The sequence below is a fragment of the Tachysurus fulvidraco genome, chromosome 9 (genome assembly GCF_022655615.1).
Source record: "Tachysurus fulvidraco isolate hzauxx_2018 chromosome 9, HZAU_PFXX_2.0, whole genome shotgun sequence".
Classification (NCBI taxonomy): domain Eukaryota; kingdom Metazoa; phylum Chordata; class Actinopteri; order Siluriformes; family Bagridae; genus Tachysurus; species Tachysurus fulvidraco.
The window spans coordinates 17,938,870-17,966,749 of record NC_062526.1 but is presented as its reverse complement, the minus strand read 5'-3'; the positions used below and the strand labels follow the sequence as shown (position 1 = coordinate 17,966,749).

Here is a 27,880-nt window from a genome sequence, read left to right as displayed (position 1 = left end):
TAAACACTTTGAATGACCTCTGTGTATGAAATGTGCTATACAAATAAACTTGCCTTGCCTAATAATAAAGTTTAACGATAAAGCTGTGATAAGGGCAAATCTGACAAAGTTACACATAAATAATACAGTTAATAAATAAGTAAATCTCTCACCAAGTAATACAGAAATACACACTTTATTATTATTATTATTATTATTATTATTATGTCGACAGTTATGCAGTATTTCTACACTGCAGTTACACCTGGAATAAATATCCCAGAATTCAGCACTGTTGGTCAGGTGGATGGAGGACAGATCGACTACTATGACAATAACATCATGAAAATGATCCCAAAGACGGAGTGGATACAGAAGGTGACTGCTGATGATCCTGATTACTGGAACAGAGAGACACAGATTTATCAGGGTACTAAGGAGAGCTTAAAAGTCAGTGTGGATACACTAATGCAGCACTTTAATCAGACCACACACACACAATACACACACACACACTCACCCACTGTCAGGATCCAGCCCGGACTTTGGCCACATGCTTTTGTTTATGTTCTGTGTCACGTGTCTGCCCCGCCCTTCTCTCGTCCTATTGCAGCGCTGAATCCTCGTCTTACGTAGTCTGATGTTGTGGTATGTCGTTGTGTGTCCTAGTCCGTGTCCCTGTTTTATGTTTTTAGTTATTAAACCTGTTTATTTTTCTACTATCCTGCATTTTGGACTGTTTTATCCCTGCATTGCTGACAGAAAGATCCAAGACCCAGCAGGATAGCGTCAGCCTGGACCGGCTTTCTGTGGGAGTATATATACTGTGGGGAGAACAAGTATTTGATACACTGCCTATTTTGCAGGTTTGCCCACTTACAAAGCATGTAGAAGTCTGTAATTTATATCATAGGTACTCTTCAACTGTGAGAGACAGAATCTAAAACAAAAATCCAGAAAATCACATTGTATGTTTTTTAAATAATTAATTTGCATTTTATTGCATGACATAAGTATTTGATCACCTACTAACCAGTAAGAATTCCGGCTCTTACAGACCTGTTAGTTTTTCTTTAAGAAGCCGTCCTGTTCTCTACTCATTACCTATATTAACTGCACCTGTTTAAACTCGTTACCTGTATAAAAGACACCTGTCCACACACTCACTCAAACTCCAACCTCTCCACAATGGCCAAGACCAGAGAGATGTGTAAGGACATCAGGGATAAAATTGTAGACCTGCACAAGACTGGATGGGCTACAGGACAATAGGGGAAGGTTCCTGAGGAAGGTGAGGGATCAGCCCAGAACTACACAGCAGGACCTGGTCAATGACCTAAAGAGAGGGGACCACAGACTCAAAGTAAACCATAGTGATGGCAAAGTGAAGCTTTCTTGAAGCAGTGAAGCTTTCAACCCAATTGTTTCGGAAGAAGGTTCAATACTCGAAGCTTTTCAAATCAGAGCTCGATGAGGACCTCTGCTGGTGAAAGCGCTATCACAGAATGTTCCACAATCAAATGATTGACAAATTAAGGAAAGATTAATAAATAAATGAATCAATATATTAAATACATGTCCAAAGCATGTTACATTGCATACACATGGTAACTCCAAACAAAAATGTAATAAAAACTTTTTTATGGTGAATTTGGACATTTTGACTGCAAACTTTTCACTTTTACACGATGTATAAATCTGTACTGTAGGCAAGATAGATGCTTTATGCTTAATAATTATGTTTTATTAACAATCAGCAAATCAGGTGTCCACCTGTTCAGCATGACTATATAGTGTCCACCTGTTCAGCATGACTATATAGTGTCCACCTGTTCAGCATGACTATATAGTGTCCACCTGTTCAGCATGACTATATAGACACACAGTCTTATTTGTAAGTGTGAACTCGTGAAATAGACATTGTAAGTGTTCTTGAATGAGTGACATGGATGATGTATTATTAATATTATAGACCAGCTGCTGGGAGCAAATCAAACACTGGACCTAAAAACAGATTAAGGATAGACCTTGTCTCAAAAGTATAAAGTGTGTCATTATTGTATTAGGCGGTGATTTATATAAAATCATTATTGTATTAGGCGGTGCACAAAAGTCTTTTCTTGCATTCCTATATTTTTCTATACTATCCAATAAATATAAATTTGACAAAATATACGATATTAAATATTACACTGAATCATATAATTGTCCAATGATGATTGAAGTTATAAATATAGGCTTCACAATAAAACCATATATATCCACCTTATTGGGCGAAATCAAATGAAAGTGTTCCCATATTTCAGAACGCGATCTTTTTGTAACAGGCTCCACTGACAACTCGCAACAATAAGCTCTCCTAAACTGGCTATACAGTAATAGATTCTATGTAATACTCCAATACAACACACGAGGGCGCGCCACGTGTCACGCACAATTTTAAACCTTTGAATCAGATAATGAAGCGGTCACGTGGGTGTGTGTGGAACGAAGCTTCGGACGTCATTGGTCACGTGATTTTGCCAGAACGAATCAAGCTTCAATGAAAATTGGTTAATTTTTTTGACATCACTAGAAAACCATTAGTAACACACTACGCCTGCAGCGCATGAAACGTCCTGCAAGATCTTGGCCAACAACCTCCTTCCCTCAGTAAGAGCATTGAAGATGGGTCGTGGCTGGGTCTTCCAGCATGACAACGACCCGAAACACACAGCCAGTGCAACTAAGGAGTGGCTCCGTAAGAAGCATCTCAAGGTTCTGGAGTGGCCTTGCCAATCTCCAGATCTGAACCCAAGAGAAAATCTTTGGAGGGAGCTGAAAGTCCGTATTGCCCAGCGACAGCCCCAAAACCTGAAGGATCTGGAGAAGGTCTGTATGGAGGAGAGGGCCAAAATCCCTGCTGCAGTGTGTGCAAACCTGGTTAAGAACTACAGGAAATGTATGATCTCTGTAATTGTAAACAAAGGTTTATGTACCAAATATTAAGTTCTGCTGTATGTATGAAATACCATGCAACAAAATGCAAATTACAGCCTCGAGATACGAATTTAATTCGTTCCGTGTCCTTGCTCGTATTTCAAATTGCTCGTATCTCAAAGCAATTTTCCCCATTTAAAGTAATTGTATAAAAACATACAGTAATAAAAGAGAATGTTAAAAAAAAACTGTTTTTACTTTACAGAAGATGCGCACGGAGGTTTAGGGAGGAGTAAACAGGCGAAGGAGGAGGAATTTTGTGTCGTACGTACACTTTCGCTCACTTACTAGCTACTGTACACTCTTAATGCTACCTTACACTTAAATGGAACTTAACTAAACTTCACTAAAATTAACGAACGAATTAACGAGCATCGCATTAGTTCTGGCAGGCCACATCATCAAGCCTGCATCAACTGTTAATCAGCTTCCACGACGCGCATCCATATTACCCGACAATTTAAATTCCCATTCATAAAGCCACTCTAGCGCTTTGCTGCTGCCGCGATCTAAACTCCCTCCTCCAAACCTGACTCCACCATGCCTTGTACCAGTTTACGTAATAAATCTCCACATATTTTTCTCACTCTCTCCCTCTTTCTCTAATATTATTTAATTATTTATTTATCCATTCATTTATTTATTACTGTCCAAAAACGTGTAAGCGAACATATCTAATAATATGCATGATTAGTGGTTCTGTTATACGGGGGGTTTATTCTATTTTCTAGTCGCTGCTCCCCGCGCTCTGACCATGCATTTTTGTCCAGAACAGAACCATACCGCCAACACTAACTGTATGCATATCATCTAATAAATTCTCTTTTGACAAAGTGGTCCTGACAGAACTGAAATTCTCTTAACTTAACTGAATTGCTACAATTTCTGTTTTCTTTACATTAATTTTGCTTAATTTTCTTCATCGCTTTTCTCTTCACTTGTTTTTGCTTTTTTTGTCACTCTTTCCTCACTAAAATCTGCCGGTCGTTTTAATAAAAACCTGTCCGGTCAGCATATCAGATGTGGTGTCGTCGCACAAGTAAAATTTTTTTAAAGGATCCAACGCTCAAAACGGATCCGAAAATTACAGATCCGCAGATGGTCGGCACCTCACGCAGCCCCCTTGGTGACTCTCCATAAGAAATTAATGACTTCCGTTTTATCGACAGTCGTTTGTCGTGTGCAGTGGAAAGGCGGCTTTAACCGAATGAGACGCGGGAAACTGAGGCGGGGGAAACAGCACACGTGGTTGTTGGGGATCTTTGTTTCGGTGGCGGTTCAGATGCTCGTATCTCAAAAAATTTGCTCGTATATCAAGACAAAAATTTGGCCAAATCACAGCTCGTATCTCAAAAAATTCGTATCTCGAGGCATCACTGCAATTTTTTAGAAATCATACAATGTGATTTTCTGGATTTTTGTCACTGACAGTTGAAGAGTACCTATGATATAAATTACAGACTTCTACATGCTTTGTAAGTGGGCAAACCTGCAAAATCGGCAGTGTATCAAATGCTTGTTCTCCCCACTGTACATCATATAATTTGGGGTATAAATTTCAGCTTCCATGTGACAGATACTATGGTCAATATTTGACATGCAGTTGCTAAGGAGAACTATGAAGTGGACCTAAAGTGGTTACCTTGGTGATGAGGTCGGAGTGGCGGATGATGGCTCTGACAAAGAAGTGGTAGTCAGTGACCTCAGTGCCCTCCTCAACACGGGCAGGACCCAGGTACAGGTGCATCTTGTGGTCAGCGCAGGGCACGGCCATCAGGGCAGCGGCCATTCAGCATTACACTCAGTGAGTTTGTGTGTCTGTGACTGGAAAGCTGACAGATTTACACCCTGGCTGAGACAGACAAGAGATATCGGGTACTGAAGGTCCCTCTGGATAAAAGCATCTGTCTACTGAGGACACCATGTAATAAACAATTAGTGACAGATAAATGATACCATTAAGTGAAAACTTGACACAAAGACAGACACAAAATAAATGAACTCACTTTGGACTCACTTTTGAAGCTATCCCTCAGTCGACTAGTGCGGGATCGGATCAGTGACTTTAAAGAAATGATCAAAAGATGAATAAAGAACACAGTTTGAAAGCAGATTGTCTAATGTTGTATTTATTTACTCGTCTTGATAAATTAGTTTCACAACTGTTAACTTCTATACATTCTGACAACTCTATTACTTTTTTTATTTATATTAAAATTATATATATATAATTTTTTTTGTCTTAAACGTCTATATTCAGCAGCATGTAAATAACAGTAAATTATTTTCCAAAGGAATCAGATAGGATCATTCAAACAGCTTTCTTTATTAATTAGTTATATTATATTACATATTATTTGTCTGTTTAACACATCAGGCAACACTGAGACTTTTTAAACTAAAGCTAAAGATCATATTTGAACAGAAACATCATTACTACACACGAGTGCGGTGTGTGTGTGTGTGTGTGTGTGTGTGTGTGTGTGTGTGTGTGTGTGTGTGTGTGTGTGTGGAGGTGGGAGGATGTTACCTGTTGGGGTGAGATGAAGGGAGCATGAACTGAAAGTGCACAGCACACGTGCCATCATTCAACTGGTGATGCTGCAGACTGTTCAGCTCATAGGTGTAAGAAATGACAGAAATTGCACCCAAATTCCACTCCAAGGTACACATCTAAAAGAGCTCATTCCTAAGAAGTATCATAAGGTAATATGTTTAGGACTCTAAACGTATAAACTTGATTCAATTATAAATATGGGAATGGCAGCAGGACATTAAGGATCACCACGAACAAAGGGTTTACATGACCGCGATTACCATTTTCTACACATTTTTTATTTCTTACATAGGCTATATAACCCCTCCTCACAGACACCTACGTACAACTACGTACACACACACACACAAAATAAATATAATGCAGCTAATCACAAGTACACACTACACATTGTACATAACTTCATACAATCTGTTAGAAACATAAACCTGCTATAAAATGCTACACTACATGATCTCAGATAACCTTCGGTACAGATACATATGAATAACACACTGACTAGAAAAATGAAAAGGTGTGTGTACCTCTAAAGCAGCCATACACACCACACGGTCAACGTGGTAGAAGAAACTGGGCAAAACATCAAAGATTGACGTCTCAGACAGGATGAGTTTCTGTGGGCACACACACACACACACACACACACACCACACACACACGCACACGCGCACACACGCACGCACACGCACGCACGCGCACACACGCACGCACACACGCACGCACACACGCACGCACACACGCACGCACACACACGCACACACACGCACACACACGCACGCACACGCGCACACACGCGCACACGCGCACACACGCGCACACGCGCACACACGCACACACGCACACACACGCACACACACGCACGTCAGTTTACTCTCAGCGTTGTGTTGGAAATCAATTACTATAAACCATAACCACTGTACACACACAGGCAATGTAATATCAGGACATCTTTCTATCCATCTACAGTGAGATGAAATTCAGAGTCACTAACATTATTGTATAAACACAGTGTAGGACATAAATAAATAGTTAAACACTGTACAGAATTACACAATGCACTACAAAGCTTAATACTATACACCAAGTCTCACTTATCTAGGTAGTGACAGCACATACATTAATCCTGAGTGGTAAATAAGAACAGTTCTGTACTGGAGAACAGATCTAAGGTCAGAGGTCCTGACTGGTCTACTTACCTGTCTGGAACACAGGGAAACCTTTGAGTTCTCCATCTTACTGAGCTGTGTGAACTCAATCAGGATCACCACCACGTCATCTGTCAGCGCCGGGTCCCGGCTACAAAGCTGATCCTGCCAATCACAACACACCCAGTGACTCCGCCCTCAACAGCAAGGTCCGTTTTAGCATTTTTATAAATAACAAATAAAATGTATTTCTTCAGCTTTTAAATCTGATTTCTCCAAGAAGACTCAATCAGTCGTCTGTGTAGAAAGTCAGAAAACGGTGTTCTTATTGACAGTAGAGTAAAACACATAATGCATTATTACAACACTACACAGATGTAATAACTCAGCATCCGGTGTTTAAAAGAGTGTAAATGAGAGACCAGTTTTATCTGAGAGGCTCGATGATGTGTGTCATCTTTAAATAGAGTAAAGTATTCTTGTATAAAGGGAATCAACTTGTCTTTAGTATTTGTCTTACTATGAGCATGGAGACCAGGATGTTCTTCTTGAAGACCTGAGCATGGGAGAAGATGTGTTCGAGCACAGGAGTCATATCAGGCTTGTACTGCTCTCGCAGGTTTATCACACACTTATCATACGTGCCTGAGACACAGAGAGGAGTGAGTGTGTGATTTACATATAAAATACAGAGTAAAATAAGTGTTATTAACTCAAGTGGTGTGTGTGTGTGTGTGTGTGTGTGTGTGTGTGTGTGTGTGTGTGTGTATGTATGTGTATTACCCTGTTGGAACTGCATCTCCACCTGCAGGTAACGGCGCAGCAGGTCTAAAACTACAGCCTTCATATAGCCTCGAATACCACTGCGATACCTACACAAACAAATATAATAAAAAGGTTTAATTAGTGAACCAAAGAGATATTGCAAGTAGGGATTCAGTCAATTCTAGGATAAATAAGTTCATTTTATTTCCCTACACTCAGGTCTGTATGGACAATTTCCTAACATGTGCAATAAATTATAAAATCTGCCTCACAATCACCGCATCTCTGATTAAGGGGTGAAATATTACACTGAATTCCTCACTACACAGAACAAACCCTGTATTTCTACTGTAACTCTGTTATATAACCTAAAGCCCACAGTACAGAGACAGAGAAAGGCCAAGTCTCACCTCTGCACGAGCTGCACCATGCTCTGAGTGTTCATGAAGAAAACCTCACGGTCTGCTTTCTTCTGTAGCATGGCTGCGTGACTGTCCAGGATATTCGCAATCTAAAGCAAAACAAACGTCCGTCTAGGTGCCAGATACTTTTAAAATGATTAACTGAAACCTTCACAATGTACTTCATAGACAGAAGTTATAGACACTGTATGCACTAGATACACTGCATTTATTTATTTAAGGTCAGAGTGAACCCAAAGACCACCCAGACTTCATCATGTGCAAGGGGACAATTCATGTTCTCATCCAGTGGGAGGAAACTGGTGTAAACCAGTGTGATCAATACATCTGAACTCACCCTCTGGCTGGGGAACTGACAGAGAACAGAGGTGATGTTGCTGGCGTACTGGGCCATAATCTTGCGGATGACTTTCTCCACCGTGACAGGGATACGACCCGAGACGCTGGTCATGATGTCCTGCAGCTCCAGCAGTGGGAGTGAAGGGTCACGTAGAGTCCGCATCAGAGAGTCCACCCACTTATTCAGCTGAACACATGCAAAGTGAGGAGATAGAAAATGTTTCAGATCACAACACACAAATCAAGATGTGTACATTTACATGCCACTCTGATGAGAGGTGCTAATAAACCTCGTTTGTGAATAATTCTTCTTCTTCTTTCGGCTTTTCCCTTCAGGGGTCGCACAGCGAATCATCTCTCTCTACCTATCCCTATCTTCTGCATCCTCAACACTTGTAATCACTAGCTTCATATCCACATTAATTACATCCATATACTGTACCTCCTCGTTGGCCTTCCTCTTTGCCTCCTGCCTAACAGCTCCATGTCCAACATTCTCCTACCCATATACTCACTCTCCCTCCTCTGAACATGTCCAAACCATCTTAATCTGGTCTCCCTAACTTTGTCTCCCAAACGTCCAACATGAGCTGTCCCTCTGATGTACTCGTTCCTAATCCTGTCCAACCTTGTCACTCCCAAAGAGAACCTCAACATCTTCAGCTCAGCTACCTCTAGCTCTGACTCCTGTCTCTTCTTCAGCGACACTGTCTCTAAACCATACAGCATGGCCGGTCTCACCACTGTCCTGTACACCTTCCCCTTGATTCTCGCTGATATTTTCCTATCACACAGAACTCCTGACACCTTTCTCCACCCATTCCAACCTGCCTGCACTCGCTTCTTTACTTCTTTCCCACTCTCTCCATTACTCTGGACTGTTGACCCCAAGTACTTACACTTCTGTACCTTCTTCACCTCTTCACCCTTTAACCTTACTGTTCCACTTCCCCCCCTTTCATTCACACACATGTACTCAGTTTTACTACGAATGACTTTCATTCCTCTTCTCTCCAGCGCAAACCTCCACCTCTCCAGGTTTTCCTCCACCTGCTCCCTCCTCTCACTACAGATCACAATGTCATCTGCAAACATCATCGTCCAAGGAGACTCCTGTCTGACCTCCTCTGACAACTGGTCCATCAGTATAGCAAACAGAATGGGGCTCAGAGCCGATCCCTGATGCCGTCCCACCTCCACTTTGAACTTCTCTGTCTGAATTACAGCACACCTCACCACTGTCCTGCTCCTCTCATACATGTCCTGCACCACTCTGACATACTTCTCTGCTACTCCTGACTTCCTCATACAGTACCACAGCTCTTATCTTGGCACCCTGTCCTTCTCCAAGTCTACAAACACACAGTGCAACTCCCTCTGACCATCCCTATACTTCTCTATCAACATTCTCAGAGCAAAAATTACATCTGTTGTGCTCTTTCTGGGCATGAAGCCATACTGCTGATCACAAATTTCCACCACCTTCCTTAACCTAGCTTCCACTACTCTTTCCCACAGCTTCATTGTATGGCTCATCAACTTTATCCCCCTATAGTTGCAACTCTCCATGTCACCCTTATTCTTAAAGATCGGCACTAACACACTCCTCCTCCATTCCTCAGGCATCCTCTCACTTTCTAAAACGCTGTTGAACAAACTAGTTAAAAATTCCACTGCTGCCTCTCCTAGACACTTCCAGACCTCTACCGGGATGTCGTCAGGACCAACTGCCTTTCCACTTTTCATCCTCTTCAAAGCCTTCCTGACTTCATCCTTTCTAATCTTATCTACTTCCTGTTCCACAGAGTTCACCCCTTCTACTCTTTTTTCCCCTCTCATTTTCCTCATTCATCAGCTCCTCAAAGTATTCCTTCCATCACCTCTGTACACTCTCCTCACTTGTGAGCACCCTTCCATCTCTATCCTTAATAATTCTAACTTGCTGCACATCCTTCCCATCTCGATCCCTCTGCCTAGCTAACCGGTATAAGTCCTTCTCTCCTTCTCTAATGTCTAACCTAGTGTACAACTCGTCATATGCCTTCTGCTTGGCCTTAGACACCTTCCTCTTCAGTCCTGTCCACATCCCACTTCTTCTTGGCTAATCTCTTCCTCTGGATATTATCCCGAACTTCCTCATTCCACCACCAAGTCTCCTTATCTCCTTTCTTCCTTCCACATGACACACCCAGCACCTTTCTCCCTGTCTCCCTGATCACTTCTGCTGTAGTTTCCCAGTCATCTGGCAGCACTACCTGACCACCCAGAGCCTTGTAGTGAGATAATCTGGAAGGAAGAAAAGATTAGGATGCAGAGTGAAATTGTACACCTTAAAACTAACAACCACATGCTTAGTTCATCTGTGGAAACATTGTTTAAAGATTTAGAGGAAGCAAAGTCTGCTTGTCAATTCCTTTTAAAAAATGGCAAAACTGAAATTAGCACCAGTAAGACATCTGTATGTGGGCTGTGGAGTAATCAAGTTCCTGACATGTTAGATAGTGATGAGAACTCAGAAAGAGATTCTCAGTCAGTCAGGAGTCAATATTCTGACTGTACAGTTAAGTTCCCCATGGCTCCAGTTCACTTGACTACAACTATGCATGCTAGTGAAAGAGCGGAGGAACCAATGACCACTACTATGGTCAGTGGGTTTAAACCCAATGACCTAGAAGCGGTGATTAAAAGTATTGGTAAATTTGATCCTGCCAAACAAGATCCATTAGACTTTCTAAAGGTTTTCGAGCTATATGCTGACATTTACAAATTCACAGATGGTGATGCGTGTGTGTTGTTAACTGTGTGTTTGCCTGACACTTTGTCTGGAGCATTAAATGAGAAAGTCAAAACTAGAACTGCCAATAAGTTAGAGAGGAAGCAGGCACTGCTTGAAGTCCTAGGTGTGATGTCCATTAACTGGGATAAGATATCTGATGTGCAAATGAGGAAAGGAGAGCACCCAGTAGCATTTTCAGAGCGATTATTGGAGACATTTAAAACTTTCAGTGGCAATCCTGATATCACACCGAATGAAGAGGATGTCATAATGAGAGTTTTAAATCTGCTTTGATTAACAAATGTGACTCACTCACCCGTTCTGCTGTGTCGATGTTTGTAACCCATCTTTCTGATTATAATGACATCATTGCTAAAATGACACAGTTTGTCAACAACAATGCTAACTCAAAGAGGTCCCATCCTGTATCCGCAGTAGGTGTTAAAAATCTCAATAAGAATAGAGCCAGCAATGTTTCCTGGAAAAAAAGAGACCTACACTACTGGAGATAGAAAGGAAAGACTACCCCCTCATAACCCTGATAACCCATTGGTGTGTTATTCATGTGGCAAAGAGGGACATATTTCAAGGGAATGCAAATTTTCCCTTAAGAGATCAGGCCCCAAAACGGATTTAAACCAGTTACAGGCTACAGTAAACAGACTGAGAAAGGAGCTCAAAAATCTGTGTAACTCCTTGCCTGTTATTTTTCACCAAACTACACAACAAATTTGGCAAAGTCAGAAAAACAAAATGCATTCTGGTCAGAATGTGTACAATCACAAATTTGAAAGTAGTGATGACGTTGTGGTAAAGAATGACCAAAATGAGGGCCCATGGTCTGCTCAATGGGAGAGACCATGCAGAGATTCACATCACAAAACTAAAAACCGTCAACCTGGTAAAAGATCATTCCACATAGGTCAATTAATATCATAAAAAACTGATGGCAGTCATCAGGGCCATGTAAATAGGAAGGTGATTTATGTTGTATGTGTTTGTAATGTTTTTGGTGTGCTGTGTTTAAGAAGGGGGGGGGGTATAAATTCATTATGTTTTCAAGTGTTTTTCAGGTCAAAAAGAAATAGATGTGGGGGATGGACTAGGAAGGCAGCTATCGTGACAGAAGTGCCCAACGCTGTCCTAAAGTGCTTATCTACAATGGATCCAGGTTTTGGTCTTGGTGAGACTTACAGCATGATCTCCAGACCCAGATGAACAGTGTAACAGGAATGTATAAGGTCTTCTTGACAACAGCGTTCCTGAGGTATCACAGTGATGTTGCAACCAGTTCATCACCTCCTCAGAGAACATCTTCAACTAAATAATCTCAAGGATTGGAAAGGATTTGAAGAATTGTTTTAAAGGATTCTAAGCATTTACAATTTGGGAATATTACAGAAGAATGTATTAAAGAATGGACTTTAAGGACTTTTAAGTTTATCACACAGTTACCATTGCAAGTTTGAAAAACAACCATTATGTGTGGCACCCCACACTAATTATGAGGCTTGTGAAATCGATCTAACACATGTCCACAATAATTTTACAAGAGTAATAGTTTCGCACAGGAAAACGTCACCACAACTCATGATCACTTTTCTATCTTTGTTAATGATAAACACATGATAACATTTTGTCCAATTAAGGTTACTTTACTTTGTATTATTCCAGAGGCAGCTTGGTTCATAGGAAATATTACTTTCCATATGTTAATTCCACACTCTACAGACAATGTCATTGAATCCAGCAGACAATTAGTCTTTGAGGAATATGTACCAGAATTTGATTTTGATTTACCAAAATATATAATATGTTATTATATAATATGTTAATGTCATTATGTCATAATGTAGAGAAAAGACGACCATATTGTTAAAGCTCAACAAGGTCTTATGGGAAAGGATAATGTCTTGACTAAACAAATGCATGGTGGTGATTTGGTTATTGCCTATTCTGATCTGATTTGGGATATAACTTTCAAAACTGCTGTTGTTGTATGCATCTTTCTCATTCTTTGTCAATGCATTATGTTATGCTGTATGTGTACCATATTGAAACGGCAAATTGCAGATAATTCAATGATCAATGTGGGACGTTCCCGTTGGCTGTGATGGTTTCTGAATGTCTCTGCTCCAAACCCAAGTAATATTTTACATATAACCAAATTTTAAGAAGAAAACCAATGATATGTTTGCCTTATGGAATGGAGCTAAAACCAGTGTGCGTGAGGTGAAGTTCCGATGACGGGTAAGATTCTCTGAGGGCCGAAGGGGAACGACCTAAGGCAGGGCTTCGCCGACACTGGGCACCGGCCCAAAAAAATGGGAGGTGTGATCTGTATTAAGGAAGTGATGTGATGCTTGAGGGCCAAAAGCATCAAAGGGGGGACTGTAAGAAATGACAGAAATTGCACCCAAATTCCACTCCAAGGTACACATCTAAAAAGAGCTCATTCCTAAGAAGTATCATAAGGTAATACGTTTAGGACTCTAAATGTATAAATGGGATTCAATTATAAATATGGGGACGGCAGCAGGACATTAGGGATCACCACGAACAAAGGGTCTACGTGACCGCGATTACCATTTAAAGTGACCACTTGGGCGCTAGCAGTTGTAACAATACCAAGACAAGGTGTACGTGACCATGATTAACATTTAAAGACATCAGCTAGACAACAAGGTGTAGCCCAGCCATTTGGGAGACATTCCATTCTTACCCTCAATACACATTCAAAGCGAAACTTCATTTAAATTACCAAAAGGGAAAACTGTATATAAGGTTTGAGCAGAATTTGCTCTGGGTTCGTGTTCTTTCTGACTCCGACGAGCCCAAAGTACGCCATGTATTTTGTCACTGCTATGCTGGAATAAACTTCTTGTTCTTTATTAAGATCTTCATTAAGATCGGCTTATTTTTACACGACGCATTTTTTTTTCTTACAGACTGCCTCAACTTCTGTCTAAATTCCTCACAACATTCCTCCTTTTTCAGCTTCCACCACTTAGTTTTCTTCTCTCTCTTTGAACTCTTCTTCTTACAGACCATCAGAGTCATCCTACACACCACCATCCTATGCTGTCTGGCTACACTCTCTCCCACTACCACTTTACAGTCACTAATCTCTTTCAGATTGCCTCTTCTACATAGGATGTAGTCTACCTGTGTTCTCCTACCTCCACTCTTGTAAGTCACTCTATGTTCCTCCCTCTTCTAAAAATAAGTGTTAACCACAGCCATGTCCATCCTCTTAGCAAAGTCCACTACCATCTGTCCTTCAAGGTTCCTTTCCTTAACTCCAAACTTGCCCATCACCTCCCCATCACCTGTGTTCCCCTCACCAACATGTCCATTAAAATCCGCTCCTATCACCACTCTCTCACCCGTGGGAATACTCTCCATCACCTCATCTAATTCACTCCAGAATCTCTCTTTCTCCTCTAACTCACAACCTACCTGTGGGGCATAACCACTAACATTATGAATAATTCATGGAGAAAAAAGAAAAGGAACTGACTGAAGATGCATCCAAATATAAAAGCTATTAGAGTCTTGCTGGTGCTATGCTAATATCAGTAAACTGTGTGTGTGTGTGTGTGTGTGTGTGTGTGTGTCTCACCCTGTTACTGAAATAGGGCTCAGAGAGACAGTATCCATCCATGACCTTCATCAGGTTCTCCAGCACGCTATGGAAGACCTGGTGCAGTTTCTCCCCCACTGTGGGCAGCGGCTCCTGTGCAGGTAACGGCTGAGTGTTCAGCTGCACCTACAGAAATACGTTATATGTACAACAGCTCAGTGCTTTAGGATACAGATATAAAGGAGTTTTAGTTGATAAAAAAGGAGCTGTGATTATAGTACAGGCTGAATAATGCTCGGGTCGTCCAGGTCGATATGAGCCACTACACAGCCGGGCTCTAACACGGCTCCGGGTCGCTTTACAAAGTGAACACAGCCTGATTCCTGCACCGTCAGTGTCATCACCATCTTCATCACCTACACAACATTATATAATAAAAATATATAAATACAACACCATTTATTTACAAGAACATGAAGACAACATAAACATAATATATGAGAATATAAAAAATGACCTCGATTTCAGCGTACGGATATCCTGCAGTGACGTGTCCTCCATCCTCCACAACATACTGCAGCAGTTTACCAGCGGAGGGGGAACGCAGCACCGTGGGGTCTCGCTTCTTCTCAAACACACACGTCTTATTGCCCACCGTGATCCGGTATCTGCAGAGAAATTAAAAATATTACTCTTATAAATCCTAAACTAGGTTGACGTGTCCTGACTGCTCAATTATTATATATATTATCACAGTGAAACAGTGTACAGGAAATTAATGAAATTATTTACTTTAATTAAATTATGAGAAACAGGAAGTGTAAAACCTGTCAACTTCCTCCTTCATGTAGGTGGTGTAGCTGCTGCCACTGTAGGACAGGAGCAGGCCACCATCACTCAGCCTGTGGACATCAATCTCTATGTCCGAGTCGTTCATTATAATCACGTAGGTGGTGGGAGACTGACGGGCCACCTACAACACACACATATACACACACACACACACACATATATATATATACACATACAGACACAGAAAAATTATTACAATTTTGATCTGAATGACATAACACATGAAAGAAACGATTTATTAGGATTTATAATCGCTCACTGAGAGCTGTGGCCTAATTACAAAAAAAGACATAATGAGTTGTTGATACAGCATTCATAAAATATGTTATTAAACAGTGACCTTTCTAATCTCATTACCTTCAAGCAGTATTTGATTCCCTCATAGATCAGATCCACCTCCACAGTGTTCACCAGACTAGCAGCAGGTAACACCTGACCTCTAAAAACATACAAAATCATATCAAACTTTATCTAGAGAACAGATTTTTAAAAATCTTAAAATTTATTATGTGGAAAAATAAAATGTGTTTTTCTTCATTAAAAACCTGACCTGATGATGGATATGTTCATGTCATGAGTTATCAGCTCACCTCTCGAGAGAGTGTAGAAAGTCAGACATGCTTTTCCTGAAACTGGCATCAGCTACATGTAGAGCTCCACACACCACCCCCAGCATGGTGTCTGGCCTCTCCGCCTGTAAAGAACACACAAATGTGTATTTAAGTAGAAATCAGGTGTGTATGCAGGCTGTGTGTGACCCCATAAACCAGACCTCGTGCCAGCAGTTACTGGGCCAGTCAGACTCGTACCTGCACTTTCTCAGCGATCAAGTGGTCCAGCCATCCTGTGTCGATGTCATTGTTCCTGAAGCACTCGGTCTCCAGCAGCTTTATCAGATACTCCACTGTGGTCCTGAAATCTCCTCGGATAGACAACTCCTTCATGGCCACCACCATGTTACTGCCCACAGAAATGCATTCAGTTATTAACACTTACTCGCTTACTTTGATTCACTCGATACGAATGTAATCAACCTAAGTTCAGTATAAAACAATTAGTTTGTTATATTTTATTATTTTACAAAATAGTATTTTCAAAAGAGCATATAAATGTAGAAAAATTCAGTTCTACATGATTATGAGTGCAGACGTCTGGAAGGTTTTTTATTTCTAATACGGATAATTTTTATTTACGGATGGCACAAAGAATCTGTATGAAACTATATCCACAGAGAAGTCCTTAAAGACAGAGTGAACACTGGCGTGTAGTGTAATGATGTGATGTGAGTGATGATACTGACGAGATGGCTTCCTCTCGGTTTTCTCCCCAGGAGAAACAGTGTCCGAACTGCGAGTCAGCAAACTCGTGCAGCCCCCCTGTGGCCCCCACGCTGAAGTAACCCCACACGTTCTTACTGCTGCGGAAATTCAGCTCCTGCACCGTGCCCGAGCTCGGCTTAAAGCCCTGCACGAAACAAACACGTAGACATCATCTCTGAAAATAAAAATCTGTGGGTTTATCTGCTGAATCCCGTCTGTACTCACCTCGTCCGGGTTCTCACTGGTGATGCGAGCGGCGATGACGTGGCCTCGAGGACAGGGGACAGACTCCAGATCCTCAAAATTAATGGTGGTGTCATCCCACGGAGTTTCACCATACAGCACACGGATATCCTTAATCCTGTGCAGAGGGATTCCCATCGCTATCTACAGAAATGAATAAAAATTATACATGAGCTATTATAAAGGCAATGAATGAAAACAAATGACAAAAAAGATCAGACATCGTGGTGTAATATTAATATTTTCAGTACCACATAATAGGTTGTGCTTCACTCACTAGTTAACATCAGCAGTAAAACTGTGTGTTTATTATCAACTGTTCTGTTGATCTAAACAAGACCTAAATATGATTGAAGTCCAAACGTATAGAAATGATTACAGGTACGATGCGTAAAGTGATGTGTGTAAGGAGTTCAGTACCTGTAGCTGTGCAGCTGGAAGATTAACATCTGCTATCATTTCTGTGCATGGATGCTCCACCTGCAGTCTGGGGTTCAACTCCAGGAAGTGGAAACTGCCGTCCTCTGAAAGCAGGTACTCTACAGTCCCCGCACTCACATAGCCCACCATCTTAGCCATACGCACTGCATACTGATTTAAAAAAGAAAAACTTTACAATGTAAGTTTATAAACTAAACTACTTATAATTAACTAATGTTCCATCACCTCGACTGCTACACATTATAAAAACTGACCCTCTCCATCTGCTGGAAGGTGGCGGGTGAGGCGATGGTGGCTGGAGCCTCCTCGATGATCTTCTGGTGGCGCCGCTGGATGGAGCAGTCCCTACCGAACAGAGAGATGGCGTTTCCGTACTCGTCTGCCAGGATCTGCACCTCCTGGTGACGTGCATGCTGAGCCAGCTGCATGATGAAGATGGGTGAGCCGGGCACCTCCACCTGGACCTGATACACAACACACAGTTTACATTTAAACAGAAAACATGAGAGGATGGGAAACTATGGCTGTTTGTACAGACACAAACACTTAAAGACTATTAACACACAGTAACTGAGGCTCACATAGTGCCTACAGTGGTGTGTGTGTGTGTTTATTTCAACACAGAATGGTGCAATAACTAGAATCATGCACAGAGTTGGTGTTCCTCTCTAGTGGAGATTGTGACTGTTAGATGCAGGCCAATTTATTTACCACAGGAATTCAGCACAGTTTTTATTGTCAGAGATTACATTCCCCCAGAGCTAATGCTAAAGAGCTCTATAGGACTATTATATTATCTATTATAATCTATCAGCATCAGTGAGCAGCTACATCGGCAAGAGCATTGAAGACGTGACCGTCCCCATGACCATCACCACATTCCAACCAGAAGCCTTGGATGACTGCTATGACCTAGCCTTCAGAGCAGGGGACAGGACAGCCCTAAGAACAGCAAGGTCCAAAGGTCGAGCAAAGCCAACAGCATTCCCCCTCCTGCCATCTGGAAAAAGGTACCAAAGCATTCGGGCCCTCATGACCAGACTGTGTAACAGTTTCTTTCCACAAGCCTTTATTAAGACTCCTTAATAACTGAACTGTACTGAGCATAATACACTCCCACACTCAGCTGTGTGGACTGCACTGATCTACATCAAATACAATCTCACCCAATATACATCCATGTCTACAGCACCACCCATATTAAACTGTTCACAGATGCACTTTATGTGTGTGTGTGTGTGTGTGTGTGTGTGTGTGTGTGTGTGTGTGTGTGTGTGTGTGTGTGCACCTGTCTGAAAAAGCTGGGGAAATCTTCAGTGTTGTCCACTTTCCTGATTCCTTTCCCTCCTCCGCCTTCTGATGCCTTGATCACTACAGGATAGCCGATCTCCTCTGCACCCTACACACACACACACACACACACACACACACACACACACACCCACACAGACAACAGTATAACATGAGTTACTCCAAATGGTGATTATAATTTCGTATTAGAATTGTCTGAAATGTGTGTAAAACTTTAAATAAATAATGAGAATGTATTTACAGCAAGACCTTCATCCACATCTCTAACACAGCCTTTGGCATAGAGCTCAGGTGGGACACTGATCACATGACCCAGTCTCTGTTCTTCATCTCCCCACAATACCTTCAGACCTGAACACAGACAGGCGACAGAGAAATAAATACGTGTGTGTGTGTGTGTGTGTGTGTGTGTGTGTGTGTGAGAGAGAGAGAGAGAGACAGTGTGTGTGTGTTTGTGTGTGTGTGTGTGTGTGTGTGAGACAGTGTGTGTGTGTGTGTGTGTGCGAGAGAGACAGTGTGTGTGTGTGTGTGTGTGTGTGAGAGAGAGAGAGAGAGAGAGACAGTGTGTGTGTGTGTGGTGTGCGTGTGAGAGAGACAGTGTGTGTGTGTGTGTGTGTGTGTGAGTGAGAGAGAGAGAAACAGTGTGTGTGTGTGTGTGTGACAGTGTGTTTGTGTGTGTGTGTGTGTGAGACAGTGTGTGTGTGTGTGTGTGAGAATGTGGGTGTGTGTGTGTGTGTGAGAGAGAGAGAGAGAGAGAGTGTGTGTGTGTGTGTGTGTGTGTGTGTGTGTGTGTGAGAGAGAGACAGTGTGTGTGTGTGTGTGTGTGTGTGTGTGAGAGAGAGAGAGAGAGACAGTGTGTGTGTGTGTGTGTGTGAGAGAGAGACAGTGTGTGTGCGTTCGAGAGAGACTGTGTGTGTGTGTGTGTGTGTGTGTGTGTGAGTGAGAGAGAGAGACACAGTGTGTGTGTGTGTGTGTGTGTGTGTGAGTGAGAGAGAGAAACAGTGTGTGTGTGTGTGTGTGTGTGTGAGAGACAGTGTGTGTGTGACTGTGTGTGTGTGTGTGTGTGTGTGAGAGAGAGAGAGAGAGAGAGAGACAGTGTGTGTGTGTGTGTGTGAGAGAGAGAGACAGTGTGTGTGAGTTAGAGAGAGACTGTGTGTGTGTGTGTGTGTGTGTGTGTGTGAGTGAGAGAGAGAAACAGTGTGTGTGTGTGTGTGTGTGTGTGTGTGTGTGTGAGTGAGAGAGAGAAACAGTGTGTGTGTGTGTGTGTGTGTGTGTGTGTGTGTGCGAGAGAGAGAGAGTGTGTGTGTGTGTGTGTGTGAGAGAGAGAAAGAGAGACAGTGTGTGTGACAGTGTGTGTGTGTGTGTGTGTGTGTGAGAATGTGGGTGAGAATGTGGGTGTGTGCGTGAGAGAGAGAGACTGTGTGTGTGAGACAGTGTGCGTGTGTGTGTGTTTGAGACAGCGTGTGTGAGACAGTGTGTGTGTGAGACAGTGTGTGTGTGTGTGTGCGAGAGAGAGAGAGAGAGAGAGAGACAGTGTGTGTATGTGTGTGTGTGTGAGAGAGAGAGAGACAGTGCGTGTGTGTGTGTGTGTGTGTGTGTGTGAGAGAGAGAGACAGTGTGTGTGTGTGTGTGTGTGTGTGTGTGAGAGAGAGAGAGACAGTGTGTGTGTGTGTGTGTGTGTGTGTGTGTGTGTGTGTGAGAGAGAGAGAGAGAGACAGTGTGTGTGAGACATTGTGTGTGTGTGTGTGTGTGAGAGAGAGAGAGAGACAGTGTGTGTGTGTGTGTGTGTGTGTGTGTGAGAGAGAGAGAGACAGTGTGTGTGTGTGTGTGTGTGTGTGTGTGTGTGTGTGTGTGAGAGAGAGAGAGACAGTGTGTGTGTGTGTGTGTGTGTGTGTGAGAGAGAGAGAGACAGTGTGTGTGTGTGTGTGTGTGTGAGAGAGAGAGACAGTGTGTGTGTGTGTGTGTGTGTGTGTGTGTGTGTGAGAGAGAGAGACAGTGTGTGTGTGTGTGTGTGTGTGTGTGTGTGTGTGTGTGTGTGTGAGAGAGAGAGAGAGAGAGAGACAGTGTGTGTGTGTGTGTGTGTGTGTGTGTGTGTGTGTGTGTGTGTGAGAGAGACAGTGTGTGTGTGTGTGTGTGTGTGTGTGTGTGTGTGTGTGTGTGTGTGTGTGTGTGAGAGAGAGAGAGAGACAGTGTGTGTGTGTGTGTGTGTGTGTGTGTGTGAGAGAGAGAGACATTGTGTGTGAGACATTGTGTGTGTGTGTGTGTGTGTGTGTGTGTGAGAGAGAGAGAGACATTGTGTGTGAGACATTGTGTGTGTGTGTGTGTGTGTGTGTGTGTGTGTGTGTGTGTGTGAGAGAGAGAGAGAGAGACAGTGTGTGTGTGTGTGTGTGTGTGTGTGTGTGTGAGAGAGAGAGAGAGAGAGACATTGTGTGTGAGACATTGTGTGTGTGTGTGTGTGTGTGTGTGTGTGTGTGTGAGAGAGAGAGAGACATTGTGTGTGAGACATTGTGTGTGTGTGTGTGTGTGTGTGTGTGTGAGAGAGAGAGAGAGAGAGAGAGAGAGAGAGAGATTGTGTGTAGAATCAGTAATAAAGACATTACCAGACCCAGACCAGGGTAAAGTGGGGATTCCTGCAGTCTGAGCTACAATAGAAGAAGCCACTTTATCTCCCAGAGCCCACATGGCTTTACTGGACGGCCCTGGGAGGACACACACACACACACACACACACACACACACACACACACACACACATACACACATACACACATACACACATACACACATACACACATACACACATACACACACACACAATTATATAAAAGAATGAAGAGGTAAAACCAAAGGGAAATAGTGAGTATTAAAAACAGAGCTGAAATACAGGATTGATGCCTGGGCTGTTAAAATAAAAACAAAGAAAGAACACAGCTACAAAGTAAAGAGGCTTTTATTTCCACATTTGTACCTAAAAATGAAATCCCTGCTTTATGAAGCAGCTCCGGCAGCTTGGGGTTTTCTGATGCGTGACCCCAACCGGCCCACACCGCCTAAAGACGCGAAAGCAGCAATAATCTTATCATCATCATCATCATAAACATCATTGTCATAAAAAATACCAACATTATGTTAAATGCAAATAAACAACATTATGCTAATCAGGACAAAAAATCCTAATCATCGTCCTCAATAACGTCAAAATCCCTTCATTACTAACATCACAGCTGATTATCACATCATAACTCTCCTCTTCACTGAAGCCTGAATTTCAAAAGCATAAATGTCTGTATTTTTGTTACCTGCACTGGAATTCTCTTTGCGATGTCCACGATCATCTCCACATTAGCGTAGTTGTTGTTGTTCGTCCCACCAGGAACAGGCACGTAATGATCTGCCATTTTAATGTACTCTAATACACATGAACAAAACTAACTAAATAAAACGAGCATCATAAATGATAGACAGAGTTTAGAAACAACAGATTGTCCTGAACGGCGTCTGACCTGCGTTAGCTTTTAGATCCTCAGGTGTGACCATCACTACGAAGCGGATGGTTCTTTCATTGCGGAACATTTCGTAGGACCAGCGGCGGATCGAGCGCATGCACTTTACTGCTGCAATGCCGTTATTGGCGATCAGAACCTGAACACACACGAACACAAAACATTACCACATAACAGGAAACTGGTCAGGACGGCTGCAGGTAAAGATGTAGAACATTTCCATCTGATATAGTGATGAAATTATACAGTGAAACTAGATTTGTAAAGTTTGTCGCGACAAACTTTGATGTTGGCTTTGACAGTGCAAGCATTCGCAAAGGCCGGTGCATTTTGGAGGCGAGTGGACAGAAAGATTGTGAAAGCTACTGGACCGCTAGGGTGCCAATACTTTTGGAGGTGAGCGGACAGGAGCATGTGACGTGATCCGAATACCTGTGAGGTAGTTCCCCTCGTTGTGCTGAGTGTTTTGATGTGTTACATGTCCATGTTGTGCAAATTTTTAATTTTCACGTGATGTCACGTTACGTCACGTGACATGACCAGAATACCCGTGGGGCAGTTCCCCTCATTGTGCTGAGTGTTTGATATGTCACATGTCCATGTTGTGCAAATTTTTAATTTCGCTTGTTTTTGGGGCGAGGCTACATGTGACATGATGTGACCAGAATACCCGTGGGGCAGTTCCCCTCATTGTGCTGAGTGTTTGATATGTCACATGTCCATGTTGTGCAAATTTTTAAAAAAAACAAAAAAAGTCCGTCGGAACTCTGAAATAAAAAGTTCATCCGGAGTAAGGTCCTAAAGAACCTGTCCGAGTTCGGTGTAAATCGCTCGAAAACTTGCCGAGTTATAAACCTCAAAAGAAGTCTATGGGAAAAAGGCCACTTTGAGCTTCCGTACCGGGAATGCCGGAATTCCGATCGCAACAAACTTCAGACCAGGGTCTATGACATATCCGAATTTGGTGCATGTGGCTCATTTTTTAAATAAATTTTTGGCTCAGAAGGAATAATAATAATAATAATAATAATAATAATAATAATAATAATAATAATAAGCTTATAATGGAAATCAGAATGTTGGCTTCTACAAAGCCAACATAATAAATATTTGATCTAGACACAATCTATGTCAGATATCTAATATCAGATCTGTATAAAACACCATACAAGTACACACACACACACACACACACACACACACACACACACACACACACACACACACACACCTTTTCTATTATACGGGTTCCTCCGAATCGCTTGACGAACTCGGCCGGAGAGGCCACAGTGAAATCTCGAGGTACGTCCATCCTTCTCTGCTCTCGACCTTTCTTCATCAGGTTAAGACCAGACATGCTCGGCCTGCAACACACACACACACACACAAACGGGTAATAAACTTCACTGCAGGATATAGTGGTGAAACGTGTGTGTGTGTGTGTGTGTGTGTGTGTGCGTGTGTGTGCGTGTGTGTGTGTGTGTGAGTGGTAGATGTGTTTCTCCTGCACAGCTGCTGATAAGCCCCATTACATTAAATCCTGTTCTAATCACAAGAACATGTTCATCTTTAATACAACACGTCTCCTCGAGTGTGATGTCCTACAGCTTACTTTTTAATTACTCATCAGTCTTTCTATCCATCAGACCGTCTATCTATACACATCTTTCCTGATACTCATCCATTCATTTATCCTGTGAGTGGAAGATAAACACTCATTTCCCATCATTCTATTAGAAACTTATTAGAAACATATTAAACCTACAGCTGATTAACACATGTATGCGGTTACTTACACACACACACCTGTACGTACCGCGTAAACTGTCCGTCACACCAGTCTAACACACACACACACACACACAAACAAATGTAAGTTGTTCTTAGTGTTGTACTCTCTCCCTCAAACTAACAGTCACATGACATTCAGCAGCCAATTACAGCTGAGTATCTAATCAGGGACTTTCGGCCTGTCTCAGAATCTAGACTTTATAACTCGTGGTCTTTACTGTGTTAAAGCTGTAAACTGCAAACATCTTTATAATTACACACACAAAGAAAACACAGCAGCAGATAATCACCTCCACTAGCACTGAAACTCTGCATCACAGCAAGATGCTTTATCAGATTATAAAGAACATTTATATTATAAATACAGCACTGTAAATCAAACTGTAGAAATACAGCAGTACTGTGTGTGTGTGTGTGTGTGTGTGTGTGTGTGTGTGTGTGTGTGTGTGTGTGTGTGTGTGTTCTCAAAAGTGTCTACTGTCAAAACCAGCTGGGAGAAAACTGCTCGTCTAGTACAAACCGGTCTGCTTCCTCGGTTATCAAACAAAAGGGAGGAGAAAAACAATCTCTCTCTTTTTTCCAAGTGCATATTTCCCTTCATTTCCTTTCTGCTTCGTCTCTCTGTTCGCTCCATTTTCTCTCTCCTCCTGATTCTTTCTGTCTTTTTCCTTTTTCACCCCTTTCCTTCTCTCTTGCTGTATTCCTTTCACTTTCTCTCCCTCTGGCAGAAAAAGTCTGCTGAATATTGTTGTTATGGTTACTGACGTGTGTGAACCTACTCAATGCAGAATGGTCAAATATATGTCAAAGGAAAAAAAAAAAAACATTGTGTGTGTGTGTGTGTGTGAGTGTGTGTGTGTTGTATCTGCTGTTGTATCGAGATGTCTACTGAGTCGCACTAACAGGAGAACTCACTGCACTCAAGCCCACGTTAAACAGACTCGACTCATTCCTCACCTTTTAGCCCATACGAGTTGGTCTCCATGGTGATTTTGATAAAGTTGCATACGGAGTGTTTCCTTTCTTGATCACACGTCCTTTATCAGTCAGCGCTGTGTGTGTGTTTTAGGAACAAATGCTTCAAACTCTCTGCTCTGTTATTAATAAATCCAGCCAGTGCAGGAGAGCTGATCTGAGTTCAGATTCCCCATGTTACCATTCACCCAACACACACACACACACACACACACACACACACACACAGCTAAATACCTGCCCAGATTCTTTCCACAGTTCAGATAAACTAATAAAACTAGCTTCATGTTTTTCTTCCTTGACTGTGTGCTCACTAAGAGACACACATCAGTCTATAACACTGCATAAGGACCTTAAAACACACACACACTCAGTTTCTGAAACACAGTTTTTGCCATGTTTGTCTGTTAATGTGTGTGTCAATGTCAGAGAGGAGAGCTTCCATTAATAGCACACAGAGACATGTGGCATGCAGCAAGAAAACGCACACACACACACAAACACACACACACACACACACACACACACGGTCATGTAACCATAAGTTTACAGCTGTAATTTATTCCCACTGAGACTCGTGTGTTGGACTACGTTCTCTACTGAAACTGAACAAACAGCTTAACTGCTAAAGGCGTCACGTTTAAATGTCTGCTCGCAATATAAACTTTATAGAAAAGGAGAAATAAAATGTCTCAACATGACTTCTGTCTTGTGAACAAACTGTCGGTATAGAAACCTATCAGACCGATAGCATTAATATAAACCTGCACTCATGTCAGTGAGAATTACGCAACACCTTCTGACCAATCAGAGCCCAGAACTGGGGTAGAAATGACAGTAGACTTCTCGTGGTCCTTCAAACCGCCCCACTGATGTGCTGGTGCTTTTGTTTTAAACCCTCAGGAAAACTCATCATCATGAACACACTGTACTTCCTGAAGACTTTCGAGCAACACGTTGAATAATAATGAGGTTTTTCTACTGTGTTACATCATGATATTAAATCATTATAAATATATCCATAAGATTAATACAGTGAGAAGTGTTTTCCTGAAAATAAAGTGAGTGAAATGATTAACTTCTGATTCTGTTCCCTACCTCATGCTTGTGGATTGGGTCATGCCCGTGCGAGGGTGTGTCTTCTGTACGGCGGTCTGACGTGCGTCAATCTCTTTTCTGATTTGGGATTTGGAAGCTGAAGCTGAAGCTTCATCGTCGGACGAGTTGTCTTCTGATGCACCCAGAATGAACTTCAGCTTCTCCCGAGCTTCTTCAACAGGCCTGAATCTGGGCCTGAACGACTCACAGGAAGTGGATGGAGTTTCCATGTGATCTGATTGGCTGGACACTTGGTCAGATGGATTGTGGGTAACAGATGGAGGTTTGTCTTTATTCTCACACAAGGGAGACTGAGACCTGTGATCCATCTGTGCAGATCTGATGAAGCATTAAGCAGCTTTTATATTCCAGAAGGAAAAAAAATATCAGGATCAGGAGGATTCATTAGTCATCTCTGTAACCTGGAAGAGTAAATACACACACAGATGTAGGATTATTGCTGAATTTAACTGACACAAACATTTGCTGGATGGATTCAACAAAAAGCAGGAAACATTATTAATACAAAGAACCTGTGAGGAACTTCTTTTCTCCAAAAGTGGATAAAATGTAAAAGCTTCCAAAATAGTGTAGTGAATAAGTGTAGTTTAGGGCCTATAGGTGTTTGCTTGCTGTCAAGAGTGTGTGTGTGTGTGTGAGAGAGAGAGAGAGAGAGAGAGAGAGAGAGAGAGAGAGAGAGAGAGAGAGAGTGAGTGAGTGAGTGAGTGAGTATGTGTGTGTATATATGTTTATATGTGTATGGGTGTGTAAATGTGTGTACGTGTATATACTGTATATGTGTATGTGTGTGTGAGTACTGTATGCATTTATATTTGTATGTGTATATATATATTATATATTATATTTAGTTTATATATGTGTGTGTGTATGTGTGTGTCCCTGTGCCATCTGGGTGAAGGGTCGCTCTGCTATCTTTAGGAAACCCTGAAATTCACCACCTCACCTCACTGTACACATAAAACTGAACACTGACTTTATTTTCACACTTATTACAAAACACGGTTTCATGTTATTTTATTTTAGATGCATTAATTTACACCACAGTTCACATTATTTACTGTTTAATGTAAAAACGTCAGTAACTCGGTGAATCACCTCAGAGCTGCTGAACACCAGCTAACTCCTTTAGCCTGAGTGCTAACAGTGCAACATAAACAGCGCTCAAGCTTAAACTTCATTAAAGTTAACATTCGTATAAAGCCATATTATAATACAACAAAAATAATTAAACAAAGTTAAACTCTGCTGAGTGAGAAACAGTCAAAGTTATTCAGTCAAATTAAATAACAAACAGTTTATTTTAGCGACTACAAAATCCTAATATGAACATTATATTATTATTATAGCACAGATCAGTAACAAACATTCACCTGCTGCTCTGCGTGAAGATGAGAAACTCAGCGTTTTACTACAGGAGAGAAAACAGACAGTTTAAACACCCTGCATCCTGTGAGGAACTACAGCTACATGGCCGCGTACCAATTCACTTACCCTTACTTCACCGGCCGCGTCACAATTCACTTACCCTTACTTCACCGGCCGCGTCACAATTCACTTACCCTTACTTCACCGGCCGCATCACAATTCACTTCACCTTACTTCACCGGCCGCGTCCCAATTCATCTGACGTTACTTTACAGGGCGCTCCCAATTCAAGTACATATTCCGAAACGGAGGCTGTATTCTATTCCAGTTATCGTCACTAAAAGTTGGCTGTGTTCTATTTCTGTATCCTCACTAACAGTGCTCAACAGGGCTGTGTTTTATTTAAAGAACAGGGG

General features: G+C 41.9%; 1 protein-coding gene and 1 pseudogene across 32 annotated transcripts; one reads left to right on the top strand and one right to left on the bottom strand.

Annotated features, from left to right (window-relative positions):
* The window catches only part of LOC113653643, a 104,204-nt pseudogene that overhangs the window by 47,237 nt on the left and 29,087 nt on the right, over positions 1 to 27,880 (top strand).
* Positions 160 to 27,586, bottom strand: LOC113653642 (acetyl-CoA carboxylase-like). 32 transcript variants are annotated; one of them, XR_007143888.1, is made up of 32 exons: positions 27,470 to 27,507; positions 26,079 to 26,500; positions 23,446 to 23,578; positions 22,215 to 22,353; positions 22,011 to 22,120; positions 21,680 to 21,761; positions 21,312 to 21,410; positions 18,953 to 19,062; positions 18,689 to 18,799; positions 17,655 to 17,864; positions 17,380 to 17,550; positions 16,942 to 17,103; positions 16,698 to 16,861; positions 16,207 to 16,357; positions 15,988 to 16,091; positions 15,755 to 15,836; positions 15,373 to 15,518; positions 15,063 to 15,213; positions 14,827 to 14,961; positions 14,585 to 14,731; positions 8,185 to 8,373; positions 7,836 to 7,936; positions 7,444 to 7,532; positions 7,181 to 7,305; positions 6,712 to 6,825; positions 6,040 to 6,129; positions 5,804 to 5,833; positions 5,489 to 5,577; positions 4,965 to 5,021; positions 4,601 to 4,810; positions 500 to 786; positions 160 to 380 (listed from the first exon to the last, which is right to left on the bottom strand). XR_007143888.1 is itself a non-coding variant. In XM_047818555.1 (30 exons), the coding sequence occupies exons 2-29, from the start codon at positions 26,405 to 26,407 to the stop codon at positions 5,015 to 5,017; spliced, it is 3,570 nt and encodes a 1,189-aa protein (XP_047674511.1). In that variant the 5' UTR covers positions 26,408 to 26,500; positions 27,470 to 27,507; the 3' UTR covers positions 4,757 to 4,869; positions 4,976 to 5,014. The 32 variants fall into 32 exon arrangements, 4 of the variants coding, with proteins under 4 accessions (XP_047674511.1, XP_047674512.1, XP_047674515.1 ...); XR_007143889.1 differs by having other exon boundaries at positions 4,601 to 4,806; XR_007143892.1 differs by having other exon boundaries at positions 4,601 to 4,848; positions 4,976 to 5,021.

Excerpts from the sequence above, each read along its gene's own strand:
- LOC113653642 (XM_047818555.1), bottom strand. The coding sequence starts at position 26,407 with ATGGATCACAGGTCTCAGTCTCCCTTGTGTGAGAATAAAGACAAACCT. Across the intron at positions 17,865-18,688 it reads TCCCCAGCTTTTTCAGACAG|GTCCAGGTGGAGGTGCCCGG; the intron begins GTGCACACACAC and ends GTTGTGTATCAG. Across the intron at positions 16,358-16,697 it reads AACCGAGAGGAAGCCATCTC|TAACATGGTGGTGGCCATGA; the intron begins GTCAGTATCATC and ends TTCTGTGGGCAG.